Here is a 17,033-nt window from a genome sequence, read left to right on the forward strand (position 1 = left end):
CAGTGAGCTAATATTAGGCCTGGAATTTGACCTCAGAGGTAGAGGTGGTCAGAAATTTTTTAACCAAACATTTTTTGTCAGCAAATGCCAATTTGTTGAATTCTACATTTTTTTTTCCGGCCAGCCCTATTCAGGGGCTCCTAGCTTCATGCCTCATCAATTACATGATGCAGGTGCTGTGCCTAGAAATGACACCTTCCTCAAGACATCGTAGAAGTTATATTGTGGTTTTTATCTTGTTTCACAATTACAGAATGTCAGATGTCCTTCAGAGGAAAAAAAAAACCCACATCCTTTTCATTTTCAATATATATTAGGCATTTATTATGCAAGAACACACTGCAGCAATAATGGGGCTTCTCTTCACTTTGTCTGCTTCTGCTACCATTATTCTCCTGGTAATTCCCGGAGGTAAGTGCTGCTTTTATCCATTGTAATTCATGATGTGTGTAAAGCAAGATGTAGCTAGATATATTGAAATAATGAAGTTATCAGTAAATAAGAGAAAGAAAACATTTTTATTTATTTTCCATTGATTGTAAAAGTTAGGTCTTATGACAAATCTAAAAATAATATATGAAGGGAAAATCTTAACTCAACCTGCAGAGAGGGGAGGCAACTGGAGTCTAGAAGAGTTATATTAACCTTGCCTGGTTCCCCTTCTCAAAAGATGTATAGCTATCCAGGAGTCAGAAAATTCCATCAGAAATGATGCTGTAATTGGCATAAATCACTTCATTTCCAACCTTTTTTGAAAAAATATTGTTCATTTAACGCTTTATCTGATTATGTAGTGAATTGTGTATCCACTTTTTCAGAGTATACTTATAAATATACTGCATAATGTTTAGACAGTGTCAGATCCAGGGTTCTTTGGCATAATGAAAGCTGATGAACCTAGCAATGGAAACAACTGCAGGTCAAGCAAGTAACGCTCCACAAGACCATTAGTATTTTAGGGTGGGATTTTCAAAATCAGGGTTGGCCTAACGCTCTTCCCATTGAACTCAATGGAAGCAGATTTAGACCAACACAGACCCATTTTAAAAATCCTGCCCCTAATACAGCTACATCCAGCACTGTAAGTCTGTGTGTATATTTATATTCATTATATTGTATAATTACTCTAACCCTTTCTCTATGAATGGAATTATTTTATATTATATACTATCCCAACTGTGTGCAGCCTGGTTTATTTTTATTTTTAGATTCATGTGTGGATATCATTGGAGGGTATGCAGTGACTCCACATTCAAGACCATATATGGCCCTAATCAAAGGGAAAGACTATTGTGGAGGAGCTTTGATCAAAGAGAATTGGGTGTTAACAGCAGCCCATTGTAGAATGTAAGTTCTTCTAAAGATTTCTATCTCATAGAATGTTCTTACTAGTTTAACAGCAAAGTAAATAACACACAATATGAACCAAAGCTAATGCTTGATTCTGTAGATCTAACATGCTTTAGAAATTGCCATAACAAATAAAACTAATGTTCCATTTAGTCTGGTATTCTGTCATAATAAATAATTATGCAATAATATGCCTATGAGGGTTTCTTCCAACTCCAGGCAATTAGTAGCTTATCTCCTGAAGCGTGAAAATTTATCTCTCTTATATTTTGTATAGCCAGTGTAATTGGGATTATAATCTTATTACATTTTAACATTTACATTGGCAACCAAGCAATTGTGGTCTCCATTTCAACACTTTCGTGAATAACAAAGGCCATAATAAAGTGCGCTAACCTTCAATCTATATGCAGAGATATTTTGTTAACTACTATTTGGACGCAGGCATAGAATAGCAGCAGTTAACTCAAGGAAAGACTTATTGACTCTTTTCTTAGTCAATCACAATTTTGCTGAACAAAGTTCTAAACAATCCAAAATAGCTGCCCACAAAAGTGGAATGAAATTTGTGTCATTTCATTGTATAAGATGAATGCAGTTCACTACCTGAGGATATGCTAAAATAGCTCTTTAATTTATGTATTAATTTATATATTTATTAATTAAATTATTTTCTTTATGAATTAACTTGTGAAATAGCAACAACATAAACAAATGAAGGTGAGGATGAACAAACTCTTTGCAGCTAGGGTCGGGGTGGTGAATTATATGGGCCCGTGGTGCCCATGCTCCAGGATTATTCAGGGCCTGGGGGCCCGGCTTCGCCAATGTTCGGGGCCAGGTCTCTCCCCCGGCTCCACCTGCCACCCCCACGTGCCTCCCCCAGAGTGTCTCTCGGCCCCGCCTGCCACCTCCGGGGTATTTAAAAGGGTCCGGGGGCCTCCGGCCACCACCGCCACCACCAGCAGCACAGCAGGACTAAAGCAGCTTTCTGCCTGGCCTCACTCTGCACCACTCCTGGAAGTGGCCAGAACGGTCCTATGGCCTCAGGGGTGGGGGGGGTGGTTTCCGTGCACTGCCCCCACCCCAAGCGCCTACTCCGCAGCTCCCATTGGCCGGGAACTGCGGCCAATGGGAGCTATGGGGACAGTGCCTGAGGGCAGCGGTGTGTGGAGACCCCCCGGCCCCCCAGTCTAGGAGCCACTGCCAGAGGGGTGTGCGGGTCGCTTTCGGGAGCTGCCCGAGGTAAGCACCACACCCTTCACCTTTTCCCACACTCCAACCCCCTGGCCCAGTCCAGAGCCCGCACCCAAACTCCCTCCCAGAGCCCACACCCCTCCCTGCATCCCAACCCCCTGTCCCAGCCCAGAGCCAGCACCCAAACTCCCTCCCAGAGCCCACAGCCCTCCCGCAACCAAACTCCCTCCCAGAACATTAGGCAGGTGTCGGGGCAGGTGGGACTTGGACCCATTCTGGGCACCACCAAAAATTATACAAACCTGCCGCCTCTGGCTCGGGTGGCCTTAATAATTTAGCTTGTGAGCCAACCTTTCTCCTGACTGACAGGCTACCTAGCCAAATAATCTATCTGGCCAACCCAGGCATGGATATGAGATTTAAAACACAAGTCCCACCTTTTACCCCCATCAATGGGTTAGAGCTCTCCCTGAGCCAGACCCCACACAGTCTCTCCTGGCAAGTCTTTCAATCCCAATGAAGTTTGGATCCCACAATTCAGAGAGAGAGAGAGAGATTAATTCCTACTGTCACAGCCCAAACAGGTGAATATATTTAGCTCCTTATAAAGATTACATCGGGTCCTGCAGTTACAGTATTAGTGTACAAGAACATATAGAAAACAGAAAGCAATTCTGGCTTGACCTGAACAAAGAGAAAATGCAATAGCTAGCCAGCATAAAGTTCAGTCAGCAATTAAACACCAATATAATGCCCTAAGAAAAAAGGACCATTTCCCCATAACCTTGCCCCCAGTGCATGAATGGGTGGAAGGGCAAATCTTGCTGAGATTGGAAGAGAGGTTGAATGTCCTCCAATCCTATATCCCAGCTAAACTTAAATGCATGTGCAACTTCCTCCCATGCAATCACAGTGTACCTTAGAGTCACTGGAGCAATTAGTGGCATGGTCTGATATAAAACTGGTCCTTGATTGGCCAAGAAGAGAATAGAATCCTAGGCATCCATTCAAGGAACCCCTAGCAAGCACAGATCAGTAAGCGACACTTCTATTGTCTGGTGAGTCTGTGAGGAGGCAGGACACTTAAGGGGAGGCAATTGAGCTGAATTAGATGTGGGATGAGGAGACAGTGTTGAGATCCTGATCGGAAATATTTCAAAGGTTTGGGATTCAGGTTCAAGGTCAAAGCAATGATACCATTCAGATTTGATTTCAGCTCAAACAGCATCCAGATTTCATCACATGCATCTGACGAAGTGGGTATTCACCCACGAAAGCTTATGCTCCAATACATCTGTTAGTCTATAAGGTGCCACAGGACTCTTTGTCGCTTTTTACAGATTTCATTAGTTATTCTCATGAGATTTCAGCCCAAAATGGCAGAAATCACATAAAGGTCAGTTTTTATAAGATTTCTGTTCCCAGAATAGGTGTCCTCATCAAATTTCTGATGCATCCAAACTGAACCCAGAAAATAGATCTCTTCCACTTTTGTATCAATCCCAGAACCAAAACTGTAGGGGCAGGTTTGCATCCCGAGATCTGAAACCTCTCCAAGACCCTGTGAAATTCGTATAAGTACAGATATGGCTGTATGATTTTAGCTCATTTAATTATTTATAATTATGAATTATTAATAACAATGTGCTGTTTCTTATTATTTAACTTACAGCAGTGTATTTATCAGCAAGAGAGTATAGTACTTACTAAAAATGAACACTACTGAACACATGTATAGTTTTGTATGATTAATATAGTTAACTATGTTGTTCTTTTCAGTGATAGAAGAAGCACAGTTGTTCTTGGAGCTCATTCACTTTCAAAGAAAGAGAAAGAAAAACAGATTTTTAAGATTGCAAGACCAATTAGCTTCCCATGCTTTAATAATCAGACAAAAGAAAATGACATTATGCTTCTGCAGGTATGGAATTTTTATTAAACATAATTTTAAGAATATGCAACTTTCTATCCTGTATGGATATTTGATGCCATGCCCCCTGCCTTAGAAAGACTCCAGACAAAAATCTTTAGTTATATAATATTTCTGACTTTGTTATTCATACACTCATTTGTCATTTTATACTTTCCCAAACTTCCTGTACAGACTTCTGACTTCTTATAAGGAGCATTGCCCGTAGAAAATATTGCTATTCAGAATGGCATTGTGGCCCCTCATGGGAGTTCCAGTTCAGGGGCTTTATGCTCCCATTCTCCTCTATGGGACTAGGTCTCCGATAGCTCTCTGATATACTCATAGACTTTAAGACCAGAAGGAACCATCATGATCATCTAGTCTTGCCTCCCGCACATTGCAGGCCACAGAACCTTGCCCACCCACTCCAGTAATAGACCCCTAATCTCTGGCTGAGTTACTGAAGTCTCAAGTCATGATTTAAAGACTTCAGAGAATCCACCATTTACACCAGTTTAAACCCACAAGTGATCCATGTCCCATGCTGCAGAGGAAGGTAAAAAAAAGCCCCACGGTCTCTGTCAATCTGACCCAGGGAAAAATTCCTTCCCCACGCCAAATATGGTGATCAATTAGCCCCTGAGTATGTGGGCAAGACCTACCAGCCAGATACCTGAAGAAAAAAAAATTCTCTGTAGTAACTCAGCTCCTTCCCCATCTAGTGTCCAGACATTGGAGATATTGGCTACTAGCAGTCACAGATTGGCTACATGCCATTGCAGGCAGTCTCATCATACCATCCCCTCCATAAGCTTATCAAGATAACTGGTAGCTTGTTAGCTTTTTTGCCTCCAGTACTCCCCTTGGAAGGTTGTTCCAGAACTTCATTCCTCTGATGGTTAGAAACCTTCATCTAACTTCAAGTCCAAACTTGTCGATGGCCAGTTTATATCCATTTGTTCTTGTGTCAACATTAGCGTGTCACTTACATAACTCCTCCCCCCTCCCTGGTATTTATCTCTCTGATGTATTTATAGAGAGCAATCATATCTCCCCTAAGCCTTCTTTTGGTTAGGCTAAACAAGCCAAGCTCTTTGAGTCTCCTCTCATAAGATAGGTTTTCCATTCCTCTGATCATCTGTAGTAGCCCTTCTCTGCGCCTGTTCCAGTATAAATTAATCTTTCTTAAACCACAATTGCACACAGTATTCCAGATGAGATCTCACCAGTGCCTTTTATAATGGTACTAACACTCCCTGTGTCTACTGGAAATACCTTGCCTGATGCATCCTAAGACTGAATTAGCCTTTTTCATAGCAAAAATTCTTGTTGTTAGTCCCTAAGCGCATGGCCTTGCACTTTGCACTATTGAAATTTCATCCCATTTCTATTACTCCAGTTTTCAAGGTCATCCAGATCTTCTTGTATGATATTCTGGTACTCCTCCATATTGGCAATACCTTCCAACTTTCTGTCATCTGTAAATTTTATTAACGCACTCCCACTTTTTGTGCCAAGGTCATTAATAAAAATATAAAATAAGATTGGTTACAAGACCAATACCAGAGGAACTCCACTAGTAACCTCCCTCCAGCCTGACAGTTCACCTTTCAGTATGACCCATTGTTGTCTCCCCTTTAACCAGTTCCTTATGCACCTTTCAATTTCCATATTAAGCCCCATAGTCTCCAATTTAACTAATAATTTCCCATGTAGAACTGTATCAAATGTCTTACTGAAATTCAGGTAGATTAGATCTATTGCATTTCCTTTGTCTAAAAAATCAGTTATCTTCTCAAAGATGGAGATCAGGTTGGTCTGGCAAGATCTACCTTTTGTAAAACCGTGTTGTATTTTATCCCAATTACCATTTACTTCTATGTCCTTAATGACTTTCTCTTTCAAAATTTATTCCAAGACCTTGCATACAGTTGAGCTCAAACTAACAGGCCTGTAGTTTCCCAGATCACTTTTTTTCTCTTTCTTAAAAATAGGTACTATATTAGTAATTCTCCAGTCATAGGGTACAACCCCCAAGTTTACAGATTCATTAAAAATCTTTGCTGTTAGGCTTGCAATTTCATGTGCCAGTTCCTTTAATATTCTTGGATGGAGATGATCCAGGACCGCCAGTTTAATCCTATTAAGCCGTTTGAGTTTGACTTCCACATCGGATGTGGTAATTTCTACTTCCATCTCCCATAATGTATCACTTTCTCCCATTTTGGTATCAGAAGAAGGTGCATCATAGGAGTCCTTGGCCATGATGCATCATGGGAAATTTAGGCCAGCCAGAGAGGCATAAGCCCAGAACTTTGGAATGTTCCTGTGTTCAGTAATTTTGGCAAGTTGCCAAAAATTTTCTGAAGACCATAAGCCAGAGAAGGAAAATTATGATTTTCCATAGTATTTTATGGAAAGCTGAATGAAATTTCATGGGGCAAATGAAAGGCACTTCCCTAGCTCAAGAGTATTCTGCTGCTGAATACCAAAGGTATGAGAGCTTCTTGAAGAAAAGGTCACAAAAATACTTCATAATCATAATGGAGAGTATTGAGGAACTTAAAGATAGGGGTTACTACCAGCTCCCCCTGCAATAACCATGTCTTCTTATTATCCAATAGCTTCAACAGAGAGCAAAAATTAATAAAGCTGTGAAAACCATTAAGCTACCTAACACAGACACTGATCCCAAACCAGGAACAAAGTGCCAAGTAGCAGGATGGGGAATAATTAAGAATCAAGACCGTAAACCTTCTGATATCCTGAGGGAAGTCAACATCACCATCATCGACAGAAAAACCTGCAATGATCAGAATCATTATAATTATCAACCCATGATAACAATGAACATGGTGTGTGCTGGCGATAAGAACGGAGGAAAAGACTCATGTGTTGTAAGTAGATATGCTGGTTGTATCCATTTAAAGGCTCTTAAAAATAAAATGTAGAACAATGGGTCTGATGGCCCATTAGAGTGCTCAGGTCTTTAGTTCAGCTGCAAAACAAGTGTCTACACTAGGGGGGATCGATCTAAGTTACGCAACTTCAGCTACGTGAATAACGTGAATAACGTAGCTGAAGTCGACATACTTAGATCTACTTACTGCGGTCTCTTCACTGCGGTAAGTCGATGGCTGATGCTCTCCTGTCGACTCCGCTTGTGCCTCTCGCCCTGGTGGAGTACTGGAGTCGATGGGAGAGCGCTCAATGGTTGATTTATCGCGTCTAGACTAGACGCGACCCCCGCTGGATCAATCACTGCCTGTCGATCCAGCGGGTAATGTAGACAAGCCCTTTGTATGTCTGAGATTTATAAAGGATTGTGCTGATCTGATTTCCTAAGACTTAAAATCAAAGCTTCTGATTTGTAAACTATCTTGAGGGCCACTGGACTTTTATGCTTTTCTGAGCGGGGAAAATATTTTTCCTTTTCTGCAGTTAAATGGTCTTTAGAGGAAAAAGAGCAGTGGAAATGTCCAGTCTTTACAATGGTAATTCAGATTAAGCTACATGGGCCTATTCTAAAAGCCACTGAAATCAATGGAAAGACTCCCATTGACTCCATTGAGCTTTGAAACAGGCTTTACATGATCTAATGTATTTCATATGTACATAAGTCAAGTGATAAAACTAATTTCAGCCATATCAAGTGGTGATAGCTATACATAAACAGCCATATTTTTAAAATGTTTAAATATTTAATTGGTCAGGTTAAATATTATATCATGTTTTTTGCTATAAGTGGAATCATCCATCAAGGAGTGGACTTTTACAAAAACATTAGTACTCACATTCTCTGGCAGGTAATAAATGAGTACCCACTGCAGACCCCACCCCAGTAGCTCACGACTAGCCTTATAGCTTATAGTAGTAAAAGCAATGGTGTACCATAAAATTTAATGCAGAGACACTCATTTAATAATTAAGAACTTAATATACTTGCACTCCAAGAGAAAATAAGTACAAGTTTACATTGAAGTTCCTAGGCCAGTCCTGTGGAGCAGTGAGTACCCTCCTCTGAAGAGTTGAGGGCACTCAAAAAACACTCTACAAAAGTTGCTCAAGACCTTACAATATGAGTCCACAATCGTCTGATTCTGCTGTTATTAAAGTCATTTGTATAACTCTCATTGACTTCAATGGAAGCAGAGTCAAGGCCCAAGTCCTGTTTATATTTCTCATGAGTCATTTCATGGCCTTGTATCATTTCATTTCTGATACAGTAAAGGAACACCCAAGTGCATTTGGTGGATTCAAAAAGGAGGTTGCCCAGCCTATCCAGAAATAATGGCTTATACCTTACAATGCACTAACAAGTCACACCCATTCCTTCGTTTCATGTCCTGCATCTTTCTCTCATACAGTCTGCCATCAGGAATGATCCAAGGCTGCTGTTCTAAAAATATCTGAGACAGTCTAAAGAATGTATTGTATATCATATTTATACACTAAATTGATCCTAGTTTATGTAATGCATTTTCAGGATTTAACAAAGTCTGATTTCGTTTATGACCACTTAGTCTCTGATCCTGAATATACTTTAGAAATTTATAACTTTAATCACATGAGTAGTGCCAATGAGGGCTTGAAGGGTCAGGAGAGGAGATACTACTTTGATGGGCATTATCAAAATTCCTAACATAGATATTCAAATCCACTTTACTTATAATCTAAATGAGGAGAAAGAGGAGAAAAAGACAAAGGGTTAACTCTTGTCTGTTGCAGAATATTCCATCCATTTATATACACAGGGGGTATGGGGGGAAATCACACCTCTTGGCAAATTTGTCTAGTATATTATGGCTTGACTTATTGATGATTTCAAAGGTTTTTGTCCAATTCTCCATTGTCATAGAAGCCTCTCTGTCCAGCAATAAAAGGGTTAACACACTGTACTACCTGTTTTATACACATCCCAACGAGTACATTACTAAATGATTAATTTTCCAACCAACATAGAAGTTTTACTTTTCGATTAGATTTACTAATTATTTCCAGAAACTTTCTGCATTCAAAGGACAAAGTTTCCAGTTTATTTCAGATTATAAAAAAAGGACATGTTCATTACTACTAAATTAGATTTATTCTCTATTTAATTCACAACTGAATGGATCAGATTCAAACCTTTTCTTTTTTTAAAAACAGAACACATATTCTTAGGAAAGATCAATAGAAGTAAGAATTCATTTCTGAAAACTTTCCTCAGACCTTGTCTACACACACACACACACACACACACACACACACGCACCAGTTTAATTAGCAGTGTGTTTTCAAACCTTTGTAAATTCTGATGTCAAGTTTGTCTTCCTCTTCTTTAGGGGGATTCTGGTGGTCCTTTGATATGTAATGGTGAATTGAAAGGCATCACCTCCTTTGGCATGCCAAACAAGTGCGGTGTTGTTCAAGGCCCTGGTGTCTACGCCCGTCTTACAAAGATACATCTTCTCTGGATAAAGAAAACCATAGGGGGTGACTTATAGATTGAGTCAGTCACTGACTGATTTTCTGTTGCTTTGATATACATTTATTTGTAACAAAATTTATTTTTGAATGATGCAGTCAGTATGATCAGAGTATTATGCAGTAGCGGCATGTACATACTATGGTTGAAGTAGTAATTTCACTATAAGTCCCTTCAATGGCTTGTAACTTTCCCATTAGAATTCACTTTGGGGCACATATTTTATATATGTGATTTCAGCAAAGAAATTACCTTAACCCCAGCATGTGAGCATAGCATTCTCCTATAACAGTATATGCCCTGTAGTCTCAGCCACAGAGGGGCTACACAGGTGCTTAATGGCTAAGGAGAGGAGTATTACTTCACCCTTACAAAGCACATTTACTAGATCTCTGCATAGATAATGAGCATTTCAGCTCAAGGTCCAATCCGACTCTCACTGAACTTAATAGAATTTGGTCCTAATTGCATATTGAGAATAACTACACATATCTATATCTGGATTTCCATAAAAATCCTAGAGTCACTGAGATTCTAGGAATAATCCCAGAATCCTGGAAATACTGTTGATGCCTCTCCTTCCTCTGAAAATCCCATGATTTATTTTTGCCCCCCACCTTCTGAAGGCCCTCTGGCAGCCTGAGAACATGGAGTTTCAAAGACTGCATACTTTGTAGGGAAGTTTATTTGACTGTGAAATCTAATGATTTTGAATTTCCTAACTTCTATGTATTTCAAAACTTCAACCATTTCATTACATTATAATATTTTGCATTCAATAAAGAAAAGGCAATAAAGTTTGTGGCTTGAAATATGCAATTATCTGGAACACCCTGTCTCTTGCAGTAAAAATACTATGTGCAGTTTTGAACATGTAAACTATTTGCAAATCAAATCAGGGTATATACTTGTTTATAACATATATTATGTTAAACATTCAGCTGAAAACTCTATTGTGATGGAGTTTGCAGGGTGCAACCTAGACTGTGGGAGTGCTGAGCCCTCCAAACCCACCAACCTGGGCTGCCTCTCACATGTGATGCTGATGTCAAGTTACAAGCCTCTGCACTTACACAGACATCCAGAGGCAGGGACACACCCAACTGAGTTACATTAATGGTCTCCCAGCCACTCATAAACCATCAATAGGGAGGCTTCAACCAATGCCCCCCAGCTCCCCAGTCTTGCACCCCAGAACTTTACCATCTTGCACTGGTCAGAAGCCTGCCCGGTGTAAGTTCATTACTTAGTTCGCCATTTCTTCATAGGAAAGTGGACATGCATCACCTTTGTGAAGCTGAGTTTAGATTCCCCCAAGCACTTCAACCAAAACACACTGTTTTAGATAAAATATAAACAGATTTATTAGCTATAGAACGATAGAATTTAAATGATTATAAGTAGCAGGCAAAGAGATCAAAGCTGCTTACCTAAAAAATAAAATAGAAATTCAGTCTAAATTCTAACTTTAACAGACTAAGCAAGATTTGAATTAAACAATGTCAGATGGTACAAGCAGCTTACAGTTCCAGCTGGAACCACTCTTCCCCAGTTCAAAGTCTTTTTCTTCCAGCTGTTCTTCCTGCTGTTGAGATGGTGGGGGAGAGAGGCCAATTGATGATGTCACTGTCTCTCTTTTCATACCTTCTTCCAGCTCCTAGAAAGATCCTTGCTGTGACATGCGGGTCAGTCAGTCCCCATTGTCAAGCAGTCTCCATTGCGTACATGCCTTCTCTAAGGAGCCTCAGGGATAGTGGATTGTTTTCTTGATGGGCCATTAATACTGTCTGGGCTCTCCTTTGTTGCAACTGAAAGGTTGGTTGTGGGTATACCGAACCTCACAACATATTTCAGTAACATATATAGCAATACCTCATAACTTCACATACAATGACAGTACATACGATCCAATAGGATATTAATGTTCAACCGATCATGACTTTTAACATGATACCTCACAAGGTGTACTTTGTACAAAACATATCATAATTATATGACAGTGGTAATATGGAGGTTCCAGGATGCTACTTGGAGGTACAGAGTGTCACACCTACATAAAACCCTCAAATGAAATGATAGACGATTTCTCTGGTTAGATAAAATATTAGTATAATAAATAATAGCTGGTAAAATATAAAAGTCCTATTTCATAACTACAGTGTCAGTAGTTGGCTAGATTTCAGTGATATCTTAGCCATGAAATGATCAGACCACTTTTCCAACATTTCCAGCAACAGGATTGTGATCCAAAATGATGTATTGTCATGTGCATACTGATAAACTCAGCCACTTCCAGTTCCATAAATATCTTCAGAGTTTTTTCTCCAGCAGTAGGAAATAGCTAACAGATTTATGAGAGGAAAAAGAATATTTAATGGGTGGAGACATATTGCATATGATTTTAATTAAAAAGTCATTTTGCTGCATTCTTTGTGAGCTATTAAACATTGCAGATGATAAAAAAATATATAGCAAAACACAGACTATGCATATAGCATCACCTGACATATTGCTGGAGTTTAAAAAAAAACCATAGGTCGCGAGGTCATTACCTGGGGGGGTCGTGAGCTGTCAACCTCCACCCCAAACCCTGCTTGCCTCCAGCATTTATAATGGTGTTAAATATATTAAACAGTGTGTTTAATTTATTAGGGGGGGTCACACTCAGAGGCTTGCAACGTGAAAGGGGTCGCCAGTATAAAAGTTTGAGACCCACTGTCCTAGCATAACAGAACCCAAGTGACTAGGAAAGAGTGGGTCTGGCAAAGTAAAGTTCTAAGAGATATGCTGGGCTAGAGGAGAGCTGATAAGCATGCACAAAATATGAAGCCTTCCTTCTCTAGGGCAATGTCTTGAATCTTGCCCAGTTTGATTCTGGTGGATAGCAATTATTTTACCTGAATGTTGTTTGACGGCTTCGGTAAGATCAGTTGGACTCAGCATCATTCCTAGTGGCTCAGGACTCACATAGTAAAAATAACCTAAATACCTCTGTCGCTGTTTAAACTTGTTGGCATTTACAGCAAAGACACTAGCGAGCCTGGATACTGAAATGCCCTCTCACCTAAACCGGAAATATCTTCAGATCAAGAAAACAGCACACATTCCCATCAGATCTCCCCCTCTAGGGAACGGCCAATAAAAGTTTATTGGATAGATAGGGAAGAGTGACCATGATTATCTAATGACATGTTGCCATCTAGAATGCAATGATTTCCACTTACTATAGGCTAATGAGGTAGCCAGTGAGAAATGAACAGGCATAATTATTTAATCATTGAATCATCACAGCAGACCATCCGTAGCAGTGAAGGCCTGATGCATGTAAGATAAGGTGATGAAGTCAAGCAAGCAAGTCACTGGTCTGTTCTTTAGTGGACATTTCAGTAGGTCATACTGTAAGCTAACAGAAGAGCTCCATGGATCTAAATTTTCTAATCTCTTCAGTCATGCAGCACTCTGAGAACAACTTTGTTATATTCTAGAGAAACCAGGACGATGCAATCCTTGAACTGATTATTCAAAAATTCAAGAGACTGCTATTTGTAGACATAATTTTTGTGCAGTTCTTTATTCTGATACTCATTCTACAGTGTTCCATCTATGGCAGACGTGCTAAATTACATCATGTCCATGTCACAAAAGGCAGTAAAAAAAAAACAAAATTCCACAGTCTTTTTTATTGTGTTTTCAATACATGAATACTTAAAATGGATGCATTCATTAGTGCATTAATTTAATTTAATCTAATTATTTATTTAAATACATCTCTAGGTACCCAGCCAGTGTTCTGGGCACCGATCCTAGATATGAAAAATACAACATACAGATAGAAAAATGACTGCCCATAAATATATCCATCTCAATCTACTTCATCTTCAAAAGCCTTAGCAAAGAGGGGGAAAAGATGGGCTTTGCTGTGTGCTCCAAAGCTTAACAAATATTAACTCTGACAGCCCAAGGAAAGGAGCAAGTTCCCACATCACCATTAAATGTAATGCCAATGGAAAAATTAGAATGAATCAAGATTTCACATTTTAAGGACCTTTGCAATGTAAGAAGGAGAAAGGATCAGCCTCACAGTACTGTATTTTCTGAGAACTCCCTTCCAATTTATCAAGCAAAGTATGATCAGATTCAAAACAAATATCTCCCCTAATCTAGTTGGTGAGGTTATGATGTTCAAACTTCCCCAACAGCAAAAGGGGGGGAAATCCCAGAAATAAGGAGAAAATAAACAAATTCACAATTTACTGTTCCCTCTACTTTCCCTGCAAATGAGAGGGAAAAAATCACTATTCTGGTCACAGATTTTAAATGCTTGTTAAATTCAGCTGCAATAGCCATGTTCATACTGGAAGACAAACTGAATTAATAATTTCCTGTTCTTAGACCTCAGCTTTTTTGTAGTTATTTCTATGTGCACCACCAAAGAGTTATTTTCCAACCTGCTTTGAAGTAAGACCACAATAGGTGGCCACTAAACCAGAGGCTTTGGGCTGTATCACACTTATTGTAAATGAACAACTTTTGATGTGCTTGTGATATTTGAGAAAATGCAACTAGTGGTGTCTGCTCTCCGGCCCTAAAGTCAGTTCTTACGTGATTTATAAATGTGGTTTTAAATAATGGATGAGAACAAAAGATGTGACCGTCGTAGATTCATTTCCAGATGCCTCTGCAGCCCCCTTAACGTTGTCTGCCCTTCGTCACCCATTCAGCCGCAGCTGAATTTTCCTTTCTGAAAACCATGGGCTGACTTTATATCACTCATCGCAACTCCCACCTCCCCAGCTGAGTTACAGGAACCATTCTAATATTTTTCAGATAGAAAGGGCCATGAGTTTCTACTCTTATGGGGCTGTTTTTACACAGAAAGGGTTTCAAGGGTCTTTTTGGGAACAGAGGCAAGCCTTTCCTTCTCTCTTGTCTCTCATTAGCCCATTCCAAGTCCATCGCTTCTCCTGCTTTCAGATGATGGAAGGAGAATGCCAGAGACATTCGTGGAGTTGCAAAGGCTTTAAAATGCTTTGAATGAGAGCTTGCTGATCACTGGGCCAAATCCTGCAGTCCTTATTTAGCTTCTGTCAGTATTCAGTCCTTATTCAGGCAAAGTCTTACTAAAAATCAAAGAGAATTTGCCCCAGCAAGTATGAAATAAAGCCCATGCAACTATGACAGCTATAATCTTTGCTAATGCAGGGGATCAAACTGGTGACCTCTAAAGCGAAAGACATAAGTCACCACAGCTTAAGCCAAAAGCCACACATCCTGGCTGCAACAGACTCATAGCCTCTGTTTCCTGGACATAGACAAGTAACTGACTAGCAAGTTACAAAAAGACCATATAATTATGATTATTATGTATGTATTATTTTAGATGTTAAAAACTTTTTGAAATACAGAGGGGTGGGGTTTAATAAAAGCCTCCCTAGGTTTCAGAATCTGAGCTCCAACTTCAAAGTACTGTTTACACAGCTATTTTTATTGTGCTAGCACAAACCCTGCTAACCCAAGTCTGTCAACCCAGGCTGGGAGGCTTGCTTCTGTAGGCTGTGTATACATGCCCTAAGGGACTGTACTCCTGAGAATCGGACAATGTAGAACTTTTCATTAGGCCTATGGCTCAAAACAGGCATTAAGTGAGACTTAATTGGTGCATAATCCTCGTGCTCGGTGCATGTGTGAATGCCACCCATGGTTATTGGTTTAAGGATAACAAATGTGATAGTATTAATCAGAGTTAGAATGTTCTTCATCTAAAGCACAGACAGTGCAGGTTCAAGCGTGTTCCATGTGATAATGAACTAAGGTGTTATCTTTATTCCATGTTTCATTTGGAAAGAATTTATTATTTGGAAAGATTTGTTGGATTACTGTCATTACTGTCGTATTACTGTCATTGCCAAAAACCGTTAACGGCTCACTTTCAAAAGTCAATGGAAAAAAGTTGCCACAACTAACTAGAATAATCCTCCTGAAAGTCCTTGCTTCTGTGCTTGCTTTCACCAGATTAGCAGTATTTCCACACACAAGCCATTCCATCAGCTGCAAGAGAAAAGATCCTGCTATGATCTGGGCTCAGTGCTATGTGCAAGACTCTTCCTTTATGACCTACAAAGCAAAACCACAATATTTATAACAGAGATCAGGGAGATGTCAGGATTTTAAAATGAGAAATCTTTGCCATTTTGAAAATTGCCCACCCATGGTAAGGCCTGGTTTACTATAACTACAGCTGCACAACATGTTGCATAGGATGTGCTGTTTGGTTTGGGCAAGCCTAAGATTTACAGCAGTTTTACATTAAGAAAAAGCGGAAAGCAAAATTTTCCTCTTATTAGGGGCCACATTTGAACTATCGGGACTTTACAAAAGCTCCGCAAGGCTTTTCTCTCAAAGGAGAATATTATGCCACTTTGTCTTAAACCTGAACTCTTGGTTCTCCACTGCAGTCAAAATATGTGTCTCATCTATGACTGGTAATGGGTCTCACTACTGATCTTTCTCTTGTGGCTGCACATGCTTCTCAGACACTTTGCCACGGATCCAGCAGTTATGAGATAGTGTCTCCAACTTCTGAGTTATTTGCACTATAAAGCCCTCTTGAAAAAGCTCCTACACAATAACTTATTGGAGTTGTACGTTGAGTGCACCTATGGTTATAGAAAAAATTAGGGGCAAGATTCTGGCTGCCGGCTGTGGCCACTTTGCACCAGTCCACCAGCACAAAGCTGCAAAACTAGCTTCCCTGGTTATGCAATGATTCCCCCAGCATGCAGGCCTAGCTGAGAAAATTCAGACAGAGCCATAGCAGAAAGATGGACAAGTATTATACTGGGATTCAGGAGAGCTGGTTCAGTTTCCTGGTCTGCCATAGACTTCCTGTGTGACATTCTCTCTATGCCTCAGTCTCCATCTGTAATATGGGAATAACAGCACTTCCCTACCTCGCAGGGATGTTGAACAGATAAATACATTAAAAAGGGGAGATGCTCAGATGGCAATGAGGGCCATATGAGTCTCTTAGAGTCAGGGCCGGCTCCAGCATTTCTGCCGCCCCAAGCAAAAAAAAAAAAAAAAAAAAGCCGTGATCGCAATTGCGAT

At 39.9% G+C, this 17,033-nt stretch overlaps 2 protein-coding genes across 2 annotated transcripts in view; one reads left to right on the forward strand and one right to left on the reverse strand.

Annotated features, from left to right (window-relative positions):
- The first annotated feature begins 326 nt into the window (after positions 1–326).
- Positions 327–9,945, forward strand: GZMA (granzyme A). Its single transcript, XM_065406912.1, has 5 exons — positions 327–411; positions 1,209–1,347; positions 4,327–4,468; positions 7,084–7,356; positions 9,784–9,945. Exons 1-5 carry the CDS (start codon positions 327–329, stop codon positions 9,943–9,945), a joined length of 801 nt encoding a protein of 266 aa, XP_065262984.1.
- Positions 9,946–15,939: 5,994 nt separating this feature from the next.
- CDC20B (cell division cycle 20B) overlaps positions 15,940–17,033 on the reverse strand; it is a 58,253-nt gene continuing 57,159 nt past the window's right edge. Inside the window, exon 12 of the mRNA XM_065406567.1 lies at positions 15,940–16,040. Within this exon, the coding sequence (XP_065262639.1) occupies positions 15,940–16,040 (101 nt within the window). The remainder of the gene's footprint in view (positions 16,041–17,033) is intronic.

Source organism: Emys orbicularis, chromosome 6 (genome assembly GCF_028017835.1).
Source record: "Emys orbicularis isolate rEmyOrb1 chromosome 6, rEmyOrb1.hap1, whole genome shotgun sequence".
NCBI lineage: Eukaryota > Metazoa > Chordata > Testudines > Emydidae > Emys > Emys orbicularis.